The sequence below is a fragment of the Glossina fuscipes genome, unplaced genomic scaffold (genome assembly GCF_014805625.2).
Source record: "Glossina fuscipes isolate IAEA_lab_2018 unplaced genomic scaffold, Yale_Gfus_2 113, whole genome shotgun sequence".
NCBI classification, from domain to species: domain Eukaryota; kingdom Metazoa; phylum Arthropoda; class Insecta; order Diptera; family Glossinidae; genus Glossina; species Glossina fuscipes.
In genome coordinates this window covers 401,395-423,187 of record NW_023998456.1, presented here as the reverse complement: position 1 = coordinate 423,187, position 21,793 = coordinate 401,395, and the positions used below count along the sequence as shown (strand labels likewise).

The 21,793-nt window shown below is 33.8% G+C and overlaps 2 protein-coding genes and 1 non-coding gene across 4 annotated transcripts in view; 2 read left to right on the top strand and 1 right to left on the bottom strand.

The window, feature by feature from the left end:
- The first annotated feature begins 4,519 nt into the window (after positions 1–4,519).
- On the top strand, positions 4,520–8,099 carry LOC119639778 (YY1-associated factor 2). 2 transcript variants are annotated; one of them, XM_038037433.1, is made up of 3 exons: positions 4,520–4,953; positions 5,201–5,430; positions 5,499–5,651. In XM_038037433.1, the coding sequence occupies exons 1-3, from the start codon at positions 4,818–4,820 to the stop codon at positions 5,520–5,522; spliced, it is 390 nt and encodes a 129-aa protein (XP_037893361.1). In that variant the 5' UTR covers positions 4,520–4,817; the 3' UTR covers positions 5,523–5,651. The 2 variants fall into 2 exon arrangements, with proteins under 2 accessions (XP_037893361.1, XP_037893360.1); XM_038037432.1 differs by lacking the exon at positions 5,499–5,651 and adding an exon at positions 5,676–8,099 and having other exon boundaries at positions 4,521–4,953.
- Positions 8,100–11,469: 3,370 nt separating this feature from the next.
- Trnas-aga lies at positions 11,470–11,551 on the top strand. The gene has a single exon. It is a non-coding gene; the product is annotated as a tRNA-Ser (tRNA).
- Positions 11,552–21,391: 9,840 nt separating this feature from the next.
- Positions 21,392–21,793, bottom strand: part of LOC119639721 — a 22,618-nt gene continuing 22,216 nt past the window's right edge. The window contains exon 9 of the mRNA XM_038037336.1: positions 21,392–21,478. Within this exon, the coding sequence (XP_037893264.1) occupies positions 21,455–21,478 (24 nt within the window). The 3' untranslated portion in view covers positions 21,392–21,454. The remainder of the gene's footprint in view (positions 21,479–21,793) is intronic.

The window sequence follows — 21,793 nt, the reverse complement described above, 5'->3', positions numbered from 1 at the left end:
CTTTACCGGATTCTGCTAAACGAAACATCATTGCTGACGAGTAAGTAAAGATTATGGTCGAAGCTGATCGATAAATAACGATTAGTGAGATTGACTGGTAAAAAAGCTGGATAAATGAGTTCCACATGATTTAAAAAAAATTCGTTTAATACGCCGCATTAACGTCTGCGATATGCTGTTAAAATGGAGCCGAAACGATCCATTTCTGAAAAGAAATGTAACTGATGTTACTTAATGGATCAGGGAAAAATATTTAGCTGTCAGTATGCGGGGTTACGTTATAAATAAATTAAGTATTATGAACTGCTGCCGCTTAACAACACAATTACTTTCGAAGTGTACTGTAGACAACCAACCAAATTAAGTGAAGCATTGCAGAGGAAACGTCCAGGCTTAGTCAACCGAAAAAATATACTTTTTCATCAAGACGGTGCAAGGCCTCATACATTTTTCATGACTCGCCAAAAATTATTAGAACTTGACTGGGAGGTGCTATCAGATCCAGGTCCAGCATTGCATCATCAGATTACCAAATCTTTCGTTTTCTGCGAAATAAAGAATTTCGCAAATCTTGCAATTGATGGCAGTGTAAATTCATATATAGAAAATTTGAATTTAATGAGGCGGGTGTAATGAAATTAACTGAAAAGTCGCAACTTGTTATTGAACTAATTAGCCAATATATAAGTTAATAAAGTTTATCCCTTAAATAAAATAAAATATTTTATTTCATAGTGAAAAATCATAAGAAACAGACAAAAGTTTTTTCCGGCCGTTCGATACATACGCCACTATTTATAAAATTTGTATTGATAGATGTGCCATGTTCCTGGAATATTGTATATCCACCTTAGGACACCTGGTCTAGACCGCATCTCATACCAAATGATCAGCGCTATGTCTAAGTCTAGTAAAAAGAAATTACTGGACCTATATAATACGGTATTTTTGACTGGCCATATACCCTACATGTGGAAACTGGCTAGAGTTGTTCCAATTCCAAAGTCAAAAAATGCTTCCATTGCATCGGCCAATCTCTTTTTTATCTTGTCTCTCAAAGGTATTGGAAAATGGATTTTGGCATCTAGATTATTTTGGTTTCTTGAGTCCAAGAATCTGATAACAAAGCAACAAGTTGGTTTCAAGCGGGGTAGAGGGTGCATCGACGCTCTGTTATATATTTATTATTTTACAAGGAAAGCAATTTCCGAACGAAACCATGTAACAATTCTTTCAATTGATTTCGAAAAAGCATTTGACAGAGTTAGTCTTCATGTTATTTTAAGACTCTTGAAATCAGGGAATGTTGGACCCAAATTTTTCAACTACATCAAATCATTCATGTCGCATCGGCGGTTTAAAATTAGAATCAACAATCATGTCTCTGATTCCTTTCCACTAATGAATGGCATTCCGCAAGGATCTCCTCTTTCTGTCACGCTTTTCCAAATCACCTTCAACGAAATTAGCAAAATTCTTTGTCGTGTACCAAGATTGGAACATTGCCTCTACGCAGACGATGTATACATTTTTACAAAAGAAAAAGATAGCACGAAGGCAATCAACATCCTCGAATCTATTGGACGAGAGATCTCCGCATGGGCAAACTCGTCGGGGGCTAAAATTTCTATATAAAAATCAAAAAAAATGCACATTTGTCGAAAGCAAATGTGCGATGCAGGAAATCTACTGATGCATATTAATGACTTACCAGTACTAAATGTGCCGACACTGCATATTCTCGGGCTCACTTTGGCCAACAAATATCGTTGGAAAGCACACTGTCTGCGGTTAAAAAACTCTATTTTAATAAGGGTGAATTTCATACAGTATGTTGCTTGGAGAAGCCATGCGCATATTAACACTATTGCTTATCTTACCAAAATGCTTGTGTTAAGCAAGATTGACTATGCTTTGATAATTTATGGCAATAGCTGCAAATCTAATATCAACATCCTTAAACCGGTCTACCACCAAGCAGTCAGAGCAAGTTGTTATGCATAAATAATATTATAATCGAAACTGGTCTCCCAACTTTAGAAAATAGACTGTATGAGTTAAAAGCTAAAACAGTCCCCAAGCTTTTTAATTCAAACAAATTTATTCTCGGTGATGACTCGAGAAAGATTATTATTGCGAAGAAAATTCCAAAGTCACCGTCTGCAATTGACCATTGTTTGTACGTCGCAAAGGAATTAAATATTCCCTTAAAAATTTTCCGCTCTTTTGGTGTTAAACCTCCATGGATTTTGAAAGACTGCTCTTTTGACATTTCGCTGTCTTTGCACAAGAAAAAAAATACTCCAAATTACGTCTTCAGGAATCTAATAGCTGAAAAAACCTAAATATTGGAAAGTACTGGTTGGAATCTTTTATTCAAAGACGGCTCAAAATCTTCTGGTCTGCTTCCTGCTTGTGCCGTGGTTGATGCTACATGACGAGTTCTTCTCAAACACATATTTAACGAAAGTATTTCGACTTTCACAACCGAAGCCAGAGCTATCCTTCACTCTGCGAAACTTGCCCATAAAAACCAACTCAAAACCGTCATTGTTAGCGACAGTTTGTCTGTATTACAAGCTATTCGGAATCCTTCGACTTCGAGATGGAGCACCATCAACAAATTAAGGAATATAATTACAACACCCGAAGGAAAAATTAAAATGTTATGGGTACCAAGTCACATCGGTTTATTGGGAAATGAGCAAGCTGGTCAAGCGGCAAAGGATGCTGCTTCTGCTCCTCTAATTATGGATGATGTCATGGAAAAGTTGGATGTTCAAAGATACATTGGAAGAAAAGTTAAAGAGAAAATAGCAGAAGGAAATTTACAATACCATCTTCTACACTACTCTTCCATGAACCTTTAATTAACTCCGCCTTTATATCCAACAAATGTTGAGAAAACCAAGATCCAAACATTTTTTAGAATTCGCCTTGGTCATACAATTGCAACTCACCAATGAATCTTGAAGAAGTCTTCCTCCCCAATCTGCAGTTGTGGACAAACTCTCACTATAAAGCACATTCTCTGTGATTGCCTTAACTTTTCCTTGGCTAGAAATATTGCATTTGGAACGATTAACCCTTTGGACATTCTAAAATCGGCTTCAGAATCGAATATCTATTCTATATATTACTTTTTTAATACTCATACTAAGTTCATTATCTAATATCCATTTATTTAAATTAGAGCCGATAGCCTGTGTTGCTAGTGCTCAATGTCTTTTTTTTTTAGTCTAAGAATTTATTTCATTAGTCTAAAATTATAATAATAATAATAATAATAATATAAAATTTGCGACGTCAAAGAAAATAATAGCAAGCGAAACTTCAAATATAAATTTCGTTCAAATTATTATTAGAAGTACACATCTCGTAGGTAGAGCGCGCTCCCTTAATTTTGTGGTTCCGCAAGAAAGTCAGGTTAAGAAAATGAGTAAAATTGTCTTCAGGTATCTACTGGGGTCAGAGAGAATTTTGTGAAAACTACTCCTCGCATTAAAGAAGGGCGAAATCTTCGTTCCTAAACTACATCAAGTCGAAATTCGTTTAATTTCATGTCACGGCAAGCAGTTCCTCTCGGTTTTAAAACGTATGCTAATGTTACTTCTGAAGTCGAACTCTCTATCATTTTGATTCTTTTTTTTTTTTAAGTAAGCTAAAGCTACTTCTTTGATCATATTGGATTCCGGAAAAGAAAGTGAGAGACCACACTAAACAATGATAAAAACGAATCAAAAACATTACCAAAAATTGAAAGCCGAGAACATTCGTAAAAGTCTAAAAGCGAACCAAGCAATCTCTCTATCTACGAGACTTTCCGAGCCTCTTCGTGTCATCGAGATTACTTACGGCGCTCTTGTAGATTCTCCAAAAAAAAACCCAAGAGCTGTTAAGATTATAAAATATATCTTATGCTAAGTATTATTAGACTAAAGAAAAAAAACGAAGAAAAACAAGGACAACAAAAAACAGCATCTACACATCTAGCATAGGGTCACACCCAATTTGCGAGTTAGTTAATTCCTAAGCCCCTGAAAACATGCAAAAGCTTAGCAAACGATAATATTTCACAAATTTTCGAATCACATGAAGAAATGAAGCTTAGAATTTAATTTAGATACGCCATTGATAAAGAATGCATATTAAGAAGAATTGATTTGATAAAATTTAAGAAATTCGTTATTGAGATTAAGTAGTTGTTCGCAAACGACTCTAAACGAATTCAAGAAGCTTTTAATTATATCTGCATTGGCCAAGTTTTATGAAAGTAAAGTTCGTAGAGATATACATTTTATATAATATATTGCTTAAAACTATAGATACGATTCGTAAAAGTAAAACGCGTTATTAAGTTACTCAGCGTTACATCAATTATATTTATGAGAATGACAAACCTGTTTTATTCAAAAAAAAATCCCATATTCCCGTTTCACAAAAATATGTTAAAAAATATTTTTTATCGTCATTATTGAGAAAAAAAAACGTTTTGGTGCTGGCAACGCTTTCGCTATCTGGTTTTATGTTGTGGAAGTTCATTTATTTTTAATTTTTTCTTTTTTTAGAAGCAGCACAAATATTGTGAAAAAATTGAGTGAAAATATTTTAAAAGCCTTAGCGAGTAAGGCTCTAAATAGAGGAGCTGCGATTTATACGCAACTCTAAAATAAACTGTATCGTATGAATTGCAAAGTCTGCTACTGCCGTTGAGTGAAGAAAAAAAAATTAGAAAAGAAAATTGACAACGCCTATAATAACAATAAGAAGCCAAGAAGAACCATAGCTACTTTCTATTAAGCCATATAGGAATTAGTATGGATCACAAGAAATCGCCAGTGAGAAGAAAGCGACAATCGAAAGTCATTGAGGAAAATTTCTGGGATTGCAGCGTGTGCACTTACAGGAACACGGCCGAAGCATTTAAATGTCGTATGTGTGACGTACGTAAAGGTAAATAAATACCGCAAACCTAGCAAGTTCCCGTTGCAAGTATTTGATAAGAAAGATATTTCGATTTGATTTGTGTTTACGTCACATAATTTAATTACTAAAACGTTCTACTAGTTGATGCAACTTTTAATAAAAATCCATTACCTTCTTTTAAATTGTGATTGTAATCAAAACGTGAATTCTTTTTATCATAATTCTTAACAATTTACGAAGTAAAGAGAATAAAGTTTGTTATCATATGCTTTAGGTACTTCCACACGCAAGCCACGCCTTAATTCAGCACTTGTCGCCCAACAGGCTGCCACATTACCCGGTGCATCTGGTACCATGCCCAACGGAAATAATAAATCAGCGTCAGGGTCTCGTCACAGCAGTTCCGGTCATGATAAACATAAACATAAAAAATATCCAGCTCGTTTAAAAAATGTCGATCGTTCCACAGCCCAAACTCGAGAGGTTACCGTTAATTCCGTAACGGTACATATCTATATTTCTTCTATAAATTCTGTCATTCTTCTATCCATTTATTTTGTTGTTTCATCAAGCATATCGAAGTTAACCATTGTTAACTATTGTTAACGATTGTTAACCATTGTTAATCTTTGTTAACCATAGTTAACCATTGTTAACCATGTCAAAATTAAGCAAAGTTAAGCAAAGATTTAAATTTATTTATTTATTTATTTAAAAACTTCAACAATTCATCTAATTACTTCCTACAGGTATTTATTACGGAATACAAACCTAAACCAATAGGCAGCCGACGAGAATCCAGCGAGCAAAGTTTTAGCGAAAGTAATGATTCGCGTAGTTAAATTTATAAAATTTCGTTGACCAGATTTGGCCATCATTATCATCATCACTAATCACTTGGGGGCGAACAGTGATGATATATATATTAGAAATAGCGTCATCCCTAATTAGATATAATTTAAGAAAGGAAAGGAAAGTAAGTAAGCACCGGAATAGAGATTTTTATTTTTTTTTATTTTTTGTAGGTTTTTACGTAAATGCAAATAGTTCTTATTTTATAATAGGTAAACTTTGCTTTCTTCCGATTTAGGTTTAAGTAATTAATAAATATTTTTTAGTACATTATGATATTAGTATATAGACAGCGTGAGTGGGTAAAAATAGTCTCAATTCAAGCGCAGAATATTTTATTCGGCTTTGCCGTTGCCGTTGGAAAATAATAGAACATTGAAGAATCAAATGCAGTTTTGATTCTGTCCTACACTGCCTTCATTTTTTTTTTGTCCACCTTTTTATTTAAGATCGTATATTTTTGATCTTTTCCATTTACACTTCGATTATCCGAATTTTTTACCATATTCAAGCTCAATAACACATATAATTACATCCTTTTTTTGCCATTTGAACGCTTATTGCTCGGGAGAATATAAAATTTACCAGAAAACTTTTTATTCGCACTAAAAACAATTTGTAATAATTCTTCGGAAGGAAAGCCGAGTCGATGCAGTCAATAACACAGTTATATTTGAAATATGTCCTCCTGATCAGTTAATTCTGTGTGCACATCTTTAGCGGTATATTCATATACTCGTCTAAGACAGAATATGTATGTACTATGAAATTGGATTGTAGTGAAATAACTTGACAAACTGACAAAAATATTTTCTAAAATAAATTGTTATGGCAAATACACATTCATATAATAAAATTTTATGAGGAAGTCCGACAAGGCCGGATGGACGAATCATAACATGTACATTCGTCGCAAGCAATTAACTGATTAAGAGCATTAGTTAAACCGCTTCTAAATTAATCAAGTAATATTTTTCGAAAATCTTTTATCTTAATCGATTTATATATATATTCTTTAAATCCGTTAATTTATTTTTAAAAACTGCTATTACTTCGACGGTGCAAAGGTTTTTCTCTAATTCTTTTGTCAATTTTTCTTATTCTCAAGCTGCATAGTTCCGATATATATATATAAATATATATGATTTCTTTTAATATTTTTCGCTTTTCATCACATTTAGTGACTTTATATAGCACGTCCCCTCTTTGTTCGTCAATTGTTTAAATCTTTAAAGATAAAATTATTTTTCCCTGCACGCTGTTAAAATTGTTAATTTTTTTAGTAATTATGTAATATTTTAGTCTATAATGTTAACTAAGTTCTTAAATAACAAGAAAAATATTTATAAAAATGTTTAATAAGCTCATTAAAAATTATAAGAAAATTTGTAAAAGGAAACAAAACAAAAATGAAAACAAATGAAAAAATCAGTTGAAAACAAACATATTTCACATTATGTGTGCATAGTTAATGTTTTTCTCTCTTTCTTAAAATCCATCACCATCACCACTTATCAGAGGAGACAGGAAAGTTTTGAAAAAGTTATGAAAATGCTAACTGTATCTTTTAAAGAGAGAGACGTTCTCTAACTGAGTTAGAGATAGGATATATTATTTGTGTGTTACATTAATTCAGACGATCTGAACTTTGGATATAAAAATGAAAGTTGCAGAGACTAGGACTTCAGTTATTTCGTCGACATCTTTGGAAAGTGTGCAATGTAAATTGCATCGCAAAAATTTGACGATGACGAAGTATGTGGTTATATAAAATTAGGTTGTAATGAAATTACTTGACTTGAAATCACGTACACACATTCTCGAATACATTATTATTATATATTATTATGGCAAGCACACATTCATAACGATAAAATTTTATGAGGATATCCAAAAATATCGGATGGATGGACGGACTCTGACGTATATAAAATAACACAAAATAATTTACTTTTTTCACTACGTAAACTGGTTAATTATTCGCATGGCTGCCTGATGACTACAAATGTACTATATATATTCCGATTCTCCGAATACGAAATTAATTTCTAACAAATGCTTCCATATTAAACTGAGAATTTCATAATTTTGTAGTGCCCGTTATGTGTTTGTCATTCCTAGATTGAATAGTACGATGAGAAACGCCGAAAGAAAGGATTTCAAACGTGACGAGGTAGGTGATGGGTTTTCAAAATTTGGTCTAAGGCAAAAAATACAAAATTTCTCACCTTTTATTTTACCCTTTACCTGCGCATTATTACAATTTGTTCGTCTAAATGTATGTATATACATATATATATATATTTATAATTAAATTAGAGCTTTAAATTTCTTCCCGCAATCAGCTTTCTATTTGTTTTTCGATAATTTAGCAATTTTGAAAGAAACGAATCTTTTTTACATGTGAAAATGAAAAGAAACCAATTAGTTTATAAAATAAATTTTTTAAATGTCTAAAACGACCATTTTAAATGTTTATATAATAAAGACTGATGGTGTTGTATAATAAATACATTAAAAATCCATAATTTGTTATATAATTATAACAGCAGCAAAATTGTAATTAATAAAAATGAAAAATTTTAAAACTTTGGCATGGTATGTTGTGCACAACAAAAGCATATTTAAATTAAAAATTTCAAAAAAGAATAGGGATAACATCAATGTGCCTAGGAGCTGTGTTCTTATCGCTCTGTATCTAACAGAAGCATTTGACCGAGTCCCATACACTAAGCTTATTAACAAATTGTATCAGAAATTGAACTTTTCTCGGAGTGCTTGTAAGCTTATATTGTCGTATATTTTTGGGTACGTATGTTTCTGTGAACGACTCTAACTCTTGCCTAACTGGGACTATGTCGGGTCTATCGCAAGCGTTTTGGAATCCCTACCCTTTAATCTCTTCGTAAATGATCTTGGGAATTTGTTTGGCAACGATGGCGCTTTTCTTTTTGTGTGCACATACGCAGGTTGCCTTGCTTACTTTTAATACTTCAATGCATGTAGAGAGACAGAGTTATGTCCCGCTTTTCTATCGTTTTTATATTCGTATAAATTGTCAGGCAAAAAGTAATGAGTGAATGAATTTGCAGAAAAAGAATTTGAAGCGATTACGTAAAGCCAGTGAAACGGCCCTTATTTGGTCGGAGCCTGAATTGAATTTGATCGATTTTTTCGAGGCGTATTTTAAGTATTTAAACAAAGGTAACAAGTTGCGAATTTGTCTCTATTTTCTTTTTACCAATACTTTGAAATTCAATTCATAAAATAAAACGAAACACGTTGAAGTTACACGAAAGAAGAATTTCATATTTGATTTCTCGCGAAAAACTGTTAGCTGGTTTACATGGTTGATAAAAAAAGTACAATGTGTGAACAATGGAGAGAGTATAGAGTTACTTTCAATAAATTGCAACGCATCGAATGAACAAGAGTGAAATATTAGAGTTCGATTCTGTTAATGTGTGATCAATATACATCCGATTCTGTTAGTGTAAAAAGTTTGAGTGTGAGTCACAGAATGCTGCATCGAAAACTTATATTGTTAAGAGTTGTGAGGACTTTTGCCCATTTCCTGGTGCTGGGGTATGCTCAGCTCCACCATGCTCTGACTCACAAGAATTTTATGTTTTCTTTGATTGTTTAAAGAATAGTTTGACTTTTCAGAAGTTTTCGCTTTGTTTATTCTTTCTCTTACTTCGCTTACAATTCATCAATAAATGGTAAATCCTTTTGCAATACGAAAGCATTTCAAGAACCATAGATTGATTAAAGTTACACGCTTATTACATTCCATATCAATGCGCACTCGTTCTAGTCATTTTACAGCGTTGACCATATAATTATAAATAAAAACGAGAGACGACTTTGGCTCCACACAGGGGTTTTATTTCTCTGGGTGTATTATCTTATTACAAAATTTTCAACGTGGAGTTTGGAATTGTCGGCTTGCCAACCTTAATGCTATTTCATCTAACTCGTAACCTTGTAACTTTGAGAAAGTAAATTTATAACGTATAAGAAGTCAACGTTTTTATGAGATAAATACCGGTACTAAATAAAATAGCCAATACGCAAAAGTGCACAACGTCACCAAGAGCAATACAATAGCTCGGTAGAGAGATATGCGAGGCATGGACACTGAAGAACGGCGTATAAATAAAGCCGAAAATCCAATGGCCCGTAATAGTAGCATTATATTCACTGCCGCAAGCCATGAGAGAATAAGAGTATACAATTATCAAGAATTTTGCGCTTTTATCATGAGTTAAGGGCGCACAGTTTGCATTAATTCTGGATGATCAAAAGCCGAAGGGAAAACGCCTATTCGTGGCATAACCCCCATACACCGAGAAATTGAATGAAAAACAATGCAATACCAAGATGAATTGGAATCTCGTCACAGACAACCAAAATCTAACTGGACAATAGCTGTGCAAATTGAATCTTATTGCAACAAATTAATGAAAACGGTATACGCTTCACGCATAGGCATGCATGCCTTTATTGTTACTCTATTATGCTGTTTTTAATATTTTCGTTAGGACATGCGGCGAGAAACGCTTTCATCTCTGAGTTATTTAAAACAAAAAGATATAAAATGTAGCGAAAGCCCCGATTTAAAACTGACACGGCATTATAGACGAGATTAAATACAATAAAACTTTAAATACAATTCAACTTTTTTTGGTTTCAAAAGAACTTCTTTGGATTATTTCTTATGAAAATACAACTGAGACTACCGGTTGGAATCTTTTATACACAGACGAAATATTCTGGTCTGCCTCCTGGTTGCGAGGTGGTAGATGGTACAGAACAGGTTCTTCTCAATAACCATAAAAACAAACTCAAAACCGTCATTGTTACCGACAGTTTGTCTGTATTACATGCTATTCAGAATCCTTTGACTTCGAGATGGAGCACCACCAACAAATTAAGGAATATAATTACAACACCCGACGGAAAAATTAAAATTTTATGGGTATTATGTCACACCGGTTTATTAGGAGATGAGCAGGCTGATCGAGCGGCAAAGTATGGTGCTTCTGCTCCTCTAATTATGGATGATGTCATGGAAAAGTTGGCTCTTCAAAGATACATTGGAAGAAAAGTTAAAGAGAAAATAGCAGAAGGAAATTTACAATACCATCTTCTACACTACTCTTCCATGAACCCTTAATTAACTCCGCCTTTATATCCAACAAATATTGAGAAAACCAAGATCCAAACATTTTTTAGAATTCGCCTTGGTCATACAATTGCAACTCACCAATGAATATTGAAGAAGTCTTCCTCCCCAATCTGCAGTTGTGGACAAACTCTCACTATAAAGAACATTCTCTGCGACTGCCTTAACTTTTGCTTGGCTAGAAGTATTGCATTTGGAACGATTAACCCTTTGGACATTCTCAAATCAGCTTCAGAATCGAATATCTATTCTATATATTACTTTATTAACACTACTAAGCTCATTATCTAATGTACATTTATTTAAATTAGAGCCGATAGCCTGTGTTGCTAGTGCTCAATGTCTTTTCTTTTAGTCTAAGAATTTATTTCATTATTCTAAAATTATAATAATAATAATAATATTATTTTAAAAATCCATGTTGATGACGAGTTGATTACAAGTTTTTTCTCATTCTGATACAACTTCATTAAGTCTTTGAATAGATCATGTCAACCAGTCGTGCAGTCGTGGCCGAGCGGTTAAGACGTCTGACCAGAAATCAGATTTGCTCTGGGCGCCTAGGTTCGGATCCTAGCGACTGCAAAGTAAAGCAAACTTAACAATTGGACATACGCGGGCCGCGGAGACGATTGCAAAACTAATTGAGGAGGAGAGGCTCCGAAAAACTAAAAATCCTCGGACGCAAATTCGACAGTGAGGTTGTACAAAAGGAAGCGAGCAGACGCCCACCATATACGACAAGTATACGACTACCCCCACTTGGCGGCAGCATTATAAGACAAATACAGATGTGACAAAAATAGCCCGTATAAACTGATATTGCTTAAAAAGGTTGCGAAGATGAAAGAGTCCAGCTCACTGTACTGGGCGCATAGTGGTTGTATGCCGCAATACAACACCCCATGGAGGTCGCGCTCTATTATGGCGCAGTTCTTGAGGGAGACAAAGTTCGCGACCTTCCAGTCCAGTCGGCTATAAAAACTGGCTTAACCGACAACTACGAGGGTGTGCCACATCGTACGATTTCATGAAGGCCATGTTCATGGAGGGAATGCACCGGAGCTCCATCGCCAACGAAACTTGGGTGATGTTCCGGAACAAACTCAGTGAGGCGGGCGGCTATTTCTACTTTCTAAGTTTAATGATGTTTAGTCAGGTTTTATATGGTTTTTGGCTGTCAATTTTTCAAATGTTTATAAAGTTTAATCAAGTTTAATCAGGTTTAATGGTGTCTAAAAAGGCTGAAAGGAGATTATTATTCGGCTGAAAGCGTACAATAACCGGCACAATCTAAACTAAATTCTTCCACGCAATAGCATGTATGTAGAAAAGAGCAAGTCAAAAATGGCAAGAAGGGAAAATGACAAAAACTGACTAGAAAATGTAGTGCTACTACAGAGAACAACGACGTCATTCCAGTAAAGCAAGAGTGCGGTCAATAAAGTGAACCAACTACAATATTAATGTGAATTAATCGCGATGGTGTAGGCAAGTTTCATAAAAAGAAAACAACAGAATATGCAGAAGACAATGAGGAAAGCACCAATATGATGTTTACATAGTCCTGCTCAAAACCATATTAAACTTGATTAAACCAAAATTGACAATTGGTATGATGGAGCAACATCACAACAAGATTCTAAACGTGTCTGGTGGGCTTCGACAGAAAATTTCTTCAAATTAAACAACGAAAGTAATAAAATTTCAAAATGCAATTTTGAGCGCTCCGTAATTAGCGTGGGAAAGGGAATAATTATTGAAAATATTAAATATTGAATTTATTCATCCATATTACGATGTTAATAGTTAGACGTTCTGCAGGGATTCTCAGCCACATGAACACCTCGGAAAAATTTAATTTTCAAATTTGTCCGCTTGCTTTGGTTCATGTTAAGAATGAAAAAAATTGAACACCTTCACGTCTACCATCGTTTTTGTCAATGCAACAGGCGGTTGTCAACGAATACAGACTAACTTTTTCAATTATCGTCAATTGTAAACAAATACAGAGTGAGTCTTTGAATTATTCTCAATTGTAAACAAATCATAAAAATCATACTTTGCAATACTTTATATATCGTAAATATTAAACACAATTATCATTAAAATGAAAACACATTTATTTTAAATATTTTTCTTATTTAAAGAGGAAGTTGTTGCAGGATTTTGACAATTGGACCTATCTGGTGTGCCGCAACAATTCTCCAAAGTGACCACTGTTTAGTGTTGCCACTAAAGTAGAAAAGAATAAATATATTTAAAATAAAAATATCAACAAGTTATTCACTTTTAAGAAAAAAAAATATTAATATAAATTTTAATAAATTAACAAAACATAGCTATTGTTATTATGTTAGTGTTGTCCATTGCGTTCCTTCTTTACCAATGTGTGTTTGCTTGTGCCTTTTCGAAATTGAATAAAACCTTTTTCGTTCTAATATTCAGAGTTTTTCTGCATAACTGTAACTTGTATATGCATATGGGATATATAGTACATGTGTACAAGTATGGCGGCGCACTTGCGCTGTTGTATATATTGTATATATTGTTGTTGTTGTTGTATGCCGTCAATATGAACTATCGGAAGAGATGTAAATCAAAGTAGTACAAAAAAGAAAAAAGGATAGTTATTTAGATGCATTACAGATTCATATTTTAATAAATTTTTCATTTTAAACTTTTTTTTGGCAAATAAAATTATCAAATATAAAAATTGTTATTCAAGTTGATGTTGTACGATCATTAAGATCATCATTATTCACGATGTTTCAATCAAGAAATTAAACGAAATTCATGCAAAAAGTAGTGAGATTTTATTTTCACCATTATTCATATTTATAGAAAAGCAACTCTGGGCTCTCTTCATATATGATCCTTTTCTTATATACTTTACTTGATCGTCGCAATCATTTAAATTAACAGATTATTCGGAAATTAACGAAACAACAGCAAATAGCAGTGATTTCATTCAAGGAACTGAACAAAATTTACTCAAAAATATTAAATAAAAATCTGATCTATTATTATTTAGCTGTATAAAATTAGTTAAAAGTTTAGCGATGGCTAATATAACAACAACAAGTACATACAAGTGCATACAAGTATGGCGGCGCACGTACTTGTTGCTGTGTGCCGCCAATTTTTTGTGACTTATATGACGGCTAAATGAAAGAAACTATAAAGAAGAATTCTTTAAAATTGGTGTTTCATAATTCAATGGCGTTATTCATATTGACGAATATTCAGAATTTCATCATTTATGGTCGGCTTTGCAATTTTTGAGTGGACTCAGAGCTTTGGAAAAGCCATTCCTTCAACGTTTAGTGATGAAAAGTGGAGAACCTACGACGAAGAAATAAACACAAAAACGACAGCAGAGAAGAACAAAAAAAGCTAATAATAATACGGAGAAAAAATTTAAAAAAACTTTTATGCTGATGCCCTTCGTCAGATTTATTCGCCAACGTCAGTCTGTACTTCCAACAATATTTGAACTTTACTTTAATCATAATGAAGAAGAATTTAATACTCAAGATATCAAAATCGAAACAAATCAAATTGGAGATACTTTTTATTCTGATACAACTTTAACGGATTATTTTTCAGTTTGACACAACTAGACTATTTTTTTTATAATTTCGGTAATGGCTATCATTTGGATACCGTTGTGTTACTTTCCGTATTTACGAATAGGTGTATTAAAAGTCAGCATATTGGGCGATTTCTTTATTGGCCAATTAGTTGATATTACTTTGGTTGCCTTACAAATTGTACGATCCGCAGATGGCTCTTATTATATTCTACCATATTATCGAGATGTTGTTCAAACCATACGAAGCGATAATGAAACTTATCGTGCCCCTAACGATGACTGGTGAATTATTGCTTATAATTGGGCAGCTTGTTGAGAAAAAGGACTGAAATTTTTGGTTTTTACTTTTAATTTGATCGCTATATTATTTGCAATTTGCTATATTTGTAATCATTTTATTTTGTTTTTTTTTTAATAACGTCGTCGATCAAAAGCTGCAAAAGGGGTATTTCCCAAGTTGTCACCCTTATTCACCGCAACTTTCCTATGGCTCTTCTCTTCACAGAAGTCTTCTTTAATTTATGTTTAATTTATTTATAAACTATAATTTGTTATAATTTTATTTATAATTTGGTTGTAAATAAAATAGTTTTACGATTATTACTTATTGTCCTTTCTATTTTTTTTTCATTTCGCTTTCTATCTTTTCTTGTCGTTTTTGAGAATATAATTTAAAAAGAATCGTGAAGAGGATTGCCTGTCTGATAGCCAGAAGTTCAATGAAGATGGATAATCACTCTTGCAGAACTTTGAATTTTCCCAAAAGTAAATTTGGATACTCTATAACTGAGAAGCTCGAAATGTCATCATGTCATATTAGTCGTCCAGCGATCATTTATCGCAGCTAACAGAGTTGAAAGCATTGAAGTGGAAAGAACCTTTACCATTTCGTATTTAATACCACCATGACCCGCTGCTGCAGATTTCTTTTTTGATTTAAGGATATGTAAAAGTTCTTCCAATGAAAATGCAGAGATGTCCTCCACCTGCAAGTTAAGCGAGAGAATATTGAGAGCATTTGTTGTGGGAACCTGGGCTTTCAGCCATTCTAGGTAAGGTCTGTTATTCTCGTCATTCCAAATGGGGTTTTTATATTTCCATTTCCATATGGCACTGTATTTTCGGATGAATGTCTTGTGATCCTAGAAGCCATCCGCTTAGCGAGTACTCAACCTCAAAAGAAATTCCTTACAGTGCCAGACAGTAAATCTCTCTTATTCGCTTTACAATCATATCTTTTTCCTTTCGTTTATACTCTTTATTTCCACAAACAAATAAAGCTCCTTAATTTATCAATTGCGGACTCAGATGTGACATTATTTGCCTTACTAACATGTTGATGTTTAATTACACGAGATGTAATGATCATTTATTCAAAATTAATACAGTGAACAGCCCTTTATATACCTGTGCGGTCTTGCAATCTCTCAATGATAACCTGTTTGTCTGTCCGAACAGTGCCATTTATTATTCGCCATTCCATATTTCGCAAATTGGGTGCATGTAGTCGTCACGACCGCAAGATGATTAAAAAAGATATCTCTACACATTCCAGTGCACTGTTTTGAGAAGGCAACGGCAACGGCAACGGCATGTCATCAGCAGCTAGTAGCGAATAAGATGCGCGGTTGAGCTTAAAAAACTTTTGCAATTTGGCCTTTACCATGTCGTCGAAACATCGTTAGAATCATGTGACGAGTTATCGATAGATGGCGGTAAACTTTAAGAGTCGACCTTTACTTTATGCAATATCATGTATGTGTCCGAAAGGTTGTCCCAAAATTCACATAAGATTTCAATTTGGTCTTCAATTCCATCTTGATTGCTTGGCAAATTCGCAAATTTTTGCATTTTTTGTTCAGAAATTTCAGAAATGATTGTTGAGAAATCAATGTATCACAGTTTGGTTCGAATTGCGGACGCGAGGCATCATTAAAATATTTTTTTTCGAAACTGCGCCTGGTCAAACAGTCACGATAATTATGCTCGCCGTTGCGGTATGATGATCAAATTACAACTAGAAACATCTTTTCTTTCCGAATATTTTGCTCGTTATTTATAAGGAACAACAAATGCACACTATAAATTTCAGCTTTTGTTCTGAAAATAGAAAAAATTAGTCGCACGCCCATCCAATTTTGTACGGTATGAAAATGCAAAACTTTTTTTTCTTTTCTGCCTTTTTGAGGTCACGGCCGAATATTATTTGCTTAATTATTAATTATACACCTGTGTTTTCTATCAACTTCTTCTACTGCTACTTCTTGTGTGAATTTTGGACCATTTTGCATAAACATGTCAGTTTGTTACCCATTATTGAAAATATAGAAACAAAAACAATGAGCATGTGGTTCTTAAAAACATTAGTCCATAGGAAACCGAACTAATTATAGTTTGGAAAAAAGTGAACAGGAAATAAATCTTAATTTAGAATTAGACTCAAAAGGAACCTTTGCAGGTTGATGATAGCTGCAAAGTGTTACGTTTAAACCAGAACTGTTTCGTAGAGATTGGCGAAAGCTCTACAAAACAGTTCACAACAACAGTGTTCAAAAATTAATATAAAAAGATAAAAAATTAATTAAAAAAAAAAAAAATAATTAAAGAAAATAAATAGAAACAAACAAAACAAAACAAATAAATAAAAGACGCAGTTAATATCATTTAGTTTAGAGTTCTTATTAATTTAAAATTTATATTTAATTTAGTTCTAATTTGAAATTATTGTTATTGTAAAAAGATGATTAAAAAAACGAAAATTTTCCTATTAATAATTTAAATTGAAAAAATTAACTCCTTTTTTTTGTTTTTCTTTAATCGGTAAATTATTTATTCATTTAATAATGACCATTTATTCTTAATTCGTCTATTTTACTTCTCACTTATTTTCAGCTTCTAGATTTATTAAGATAGCATAAGTGTATCATCATATCATCTTATTGTATTATATCTTATACGTATTTGGTATAGTATTTTATAACCCCCTTTTATAGTACGTATATTACACAATGGTAAAAATCTCAGACCGGGTATTTAGTCAGGTTTGCAAGGAATATTCAACTTTATGGACCAATAATAGGGGCAGCACTTTATGCACAGTACTGTGCAAGAAGTTAGCCGACCGACTGACAGAAGAGATACATGACTTAGTGACTACACAAGACGTGGTTAGGAAAGTTTATGCAGTTAGATATAATTTAAGGAGACTTCACAGAAAACGAGGTGTTAAAACTAGAATAACGGATTATAAATGGTTAGCGCCGGAAGTGGGTTTAGCGTGGGCGCTAAAGACATTGACGAGAACCGTACGTGACAGTAAAAACTTACGTATTGACAGTGAGGACGAAGTAGGTTCCTTGGATTCATAACAAAGGGAAGAAGTAGTAAAACAATAAAAAGTTAGAGTAGTAGGAGAACAAAGAGAAGAAGTAGTAGAACAAGTACAAGCCGTACAAATCACGGATGATGAAAGCAGGGCGCCATGTGCAAGTAGATTAGCTAATAAATACCTTGTAAGCCCTGACCTTTTCGCTGAGGAGCAGCTAACAGTCAACATCAGCCTATGCTAGCCTAAGAAACCAATTAAAGAGAGTTCAAGCCGAAAATGATGAATTAAAGCGACGGCTAGCCACATATGAGAGGGTTCAAGCCGACATTGAAGACTTAAAACGACGGCTAGCCCGCTCTGAAGGCCGGGAGGTACAACCCGAAGCAAACAACGTGGTGCTGGATGTACAAACGCTCCGAGAAGCCGTTAACAAATCAACTCCACTTCAACGAAGCCTTCACGAATGGAGAGGTGGTTTATTCTCGGGCCGACGATTCATTAAGTTGTTGCGGTTACGCCGACGAGCAGAAAAAGTACACGGCCGCCTACAAAACCGTGATGGTGTTCCCTGTAAGGAGCTTGCCGACGTCATTCAATATTGTACTCAGCTACCACCCCCAAACGAAATCAAATGTAACATCGAAAGACGTAATGGACAATTTGAAGCTCGCAAAAGAACTTGGTTTCAATGTACTAGCGGTTGTACGCGACCGAAATCTCTTGTACAAAAAAGCTCTAAAGGAATTACCGGCTGGAGTTCTTCTAATCCACGATAACGTGCATATCATCAGTGCATACAGGAAAAAAATAAGCGACACCAAAAAAAAATACGATCTCTCCATTATCACGAAGTTGTATAAATCAGTAGAAAGCACCACTAAATTTTGGGCAGAACGGGGAGCCGATTTAACGGTATCGTCACCACGGAACAACAATGAAACCATCCAATTCTTTAATGAGGCCATGCCAATCGTCTTGCGGGCGGCCATCAACGAAAATTTATTCAAAACGGATTTTTAGACATATTTGAGATGGCAACGGATCTTATCAGTGTTTGCCACCGGAGCTCCGTGACGGCTAAAAATATCCACGAACTCAAACTCTAACTGGAAAAAGTTAACGCGAAGGAATTTAAAAATGATCCCCCATATCTTGCAACTGAAGAATTAAGCAGGAATTGGATAAAAACAATGGAAGAGTTGACAACGACTTACCCTGGTGAAAGTTTCGCCTCATTCAGGTTAAGTCAAGACCTCCTCAAGGCATTTTTATGAATATGACACCGTTCAAAAAGAAAAAGACCAGAAGGGGCGACGGAATCATGCAACAAGTGTTTAAACTTCAGATTGGCTAAGAATTAATCAACGATTACGAATTAATCGATGACTTGAATTATAAAATTATGCAAGAGCTTGAGGAAGTCTTCAAACCGTGCGGGCTCGACCAAGAGCGGCTTACAGACCTCCGTAAGACACAATTAAGATACCATGAAACTAGATACGTTCGACTGAGGGCTGCTTTTGCAATAAGAAACTACATCGATGAGCAATTGAATTGCCGTCATTGCCTTCGAGACCTGGCGGAAGACAGTGACAAGTTTTTCGAGGAGATAATAGGTCAAAAAACTCCGAAAGACCCCATCAATAACATCATAGCAACAACAAAACACATCAATCCAGTGTTGCCAAAAGAAGAAGTGATCACAGCATTCGAGCAAGCGGCTGGACTTTTCTATTCAGCAACGGAACGAAAAATGTTAGAAAAGGTTAAAAATTAGAAGAAGAAATTTGTGAAATATTTACATAAAACTGAATGAAATAAGAAAAAACCAAAAAATTATAATATTATAAATTTTATTTTATTTGATAACAAAAGTTTTATAAGTTAAGGAGGAAAAGAGTAACTTCAAGGAAAATAAGCGCATTATTTAATGTATTAAAATCTTCCTGAATTTGAACAAAGTGAAGTTCTAATTTCAACAGTTTATTGACTGTAAGTGCATTTAATTCGTTTATTTCCAATTTTATATATTTCACGTATTGAGAAGGGGACCCATCTGAGATTCACATAGTTTCTCTGGGAATCTCTTTGGTGTCTCTAGTTGCTAGTAATTTTGAATAATTTCGTACCCATTATATTCATATTGGCCCGTTATATTCATGTATTCATGTTTGCCGCCATATTAATTATTTATTATTCGCCATTGCTCGTTTAGAATCTTTGTATTTTCTTTTTGTGGATAACGCGCGCGGATTGTGTGCAAGAATATTGGAAACTAACGATCAAATGCTGAAAATGCACGACTGAAATACGTACAAATGAGTTAATTGTAAAATAAATACAATTCATTCAATATATCAATTTCATATATAAACATGAATATATGTTATCATCAATTTTCGAGTAATGGGTATACTATACCTCATTTGTATACCTGTTATTTCGATGTAAAATAGAAAACAAATGAATCCCACGTTAATAAAATCTGCCATCGTGAATTAATATATCAATAAATAAATAAAATTATAATATGTAAAATATAAAATATAAATAAATAAAATTATTGCATTATTGCATTTTTTGCGACGCCATTATTTTTATATTTTTTGATATTTTTCGAACAACGAGATATTTACGTAAATAATGGAGATAATGAATGAACAAATCGTCCATAACAAGAATATACTGACAGAGACAGAGGACTTTTTAGGGCTTGAGGGGACAGACGTAAGTGGGGGTATACCAGTCACAGACGAACTTTTAGAAGCGACCGCGATGGGAAGTGTCACTGACAGTGAGGTAGAGGGGGAAATAGAACCGACCGATAGGACTGACGGGACTGGTACGCCTATTATGCTTACTACGTCTAATGTAGAAAGCCCCGCCATTACGTTATACGATCCGGTATTTAGTAATATAATTGATTATGATGGATCATTGACGCAGGCAGCGCTGATGGAGGAGAACCGGCGGCTCAAACCCAAACTGGAACTCATGAGATGCTATTTGACCGATAACCATGCATCAGCTGACAGCGAATATATCGAAGAGAGGCTAAAGATATTAAGATAAATTTCAACATTTGTTCATTTATTTTTATTTTACTTTAGTTTAGAAAAATGCAGAACACCGACCACCGTATGAACAAGGAATGGTGTATTAAATGCAGTAAAGTAAAGCTATATATAAAAAAAAATAATAATTTGTTATTTATAACTTATTTACTTATTTCTATTGAATTTTAGATTGAAAAACAAGATATGCCGCCGCTCACCGCCTTACCATAAGGAATGAAAGTCCCCCACTTAATTAAAGTTCGCAGGAGAGTAAAGGTAATTATAATATTATATAATAATTTTTCCTTATTACTTACTTATTTATTTCTTCTATTTTGGATAAAAAAAAATGAAGTCCAACTCTCAGCTCATTGCTTCATATAAATGAAGATCCGCTGTATGCAAAGCTAAGTTTGCATTCCTCTTTACTTGCTATGATGCATAATGTATTGATCTCTTTTTATTTCATTTTACACTAAAAAACAAGCACACTCTTCCACGCCTCCACGTCAACATAAAAAGCAAAGTAAAATCTAAAAAGAGAGCAAGAAGAAATGCGCAATAAGAACGCTAAGGAGAAATCGAGCTCCGTTAGAACATAAAACAACAAGAGGATAAAATTAATTCGTAAAACAAGGAGCAGCAGCTTTACTTTACAGCAACTTGAAAAGTTAAAAACGAATAATGAAAAATTTAATTTAGATATTAAGAAAAAAAAAAACGAGAGTAAAAAGTGTGCACTCAAAGTAAAGATTCGTTTAAAACACTTTTTAATTAATTATCTTCTTAGTATAAATTTATTAAGAATTTTTTTTAACCTTAACATTTTAAAAGTACAGATACTTAAT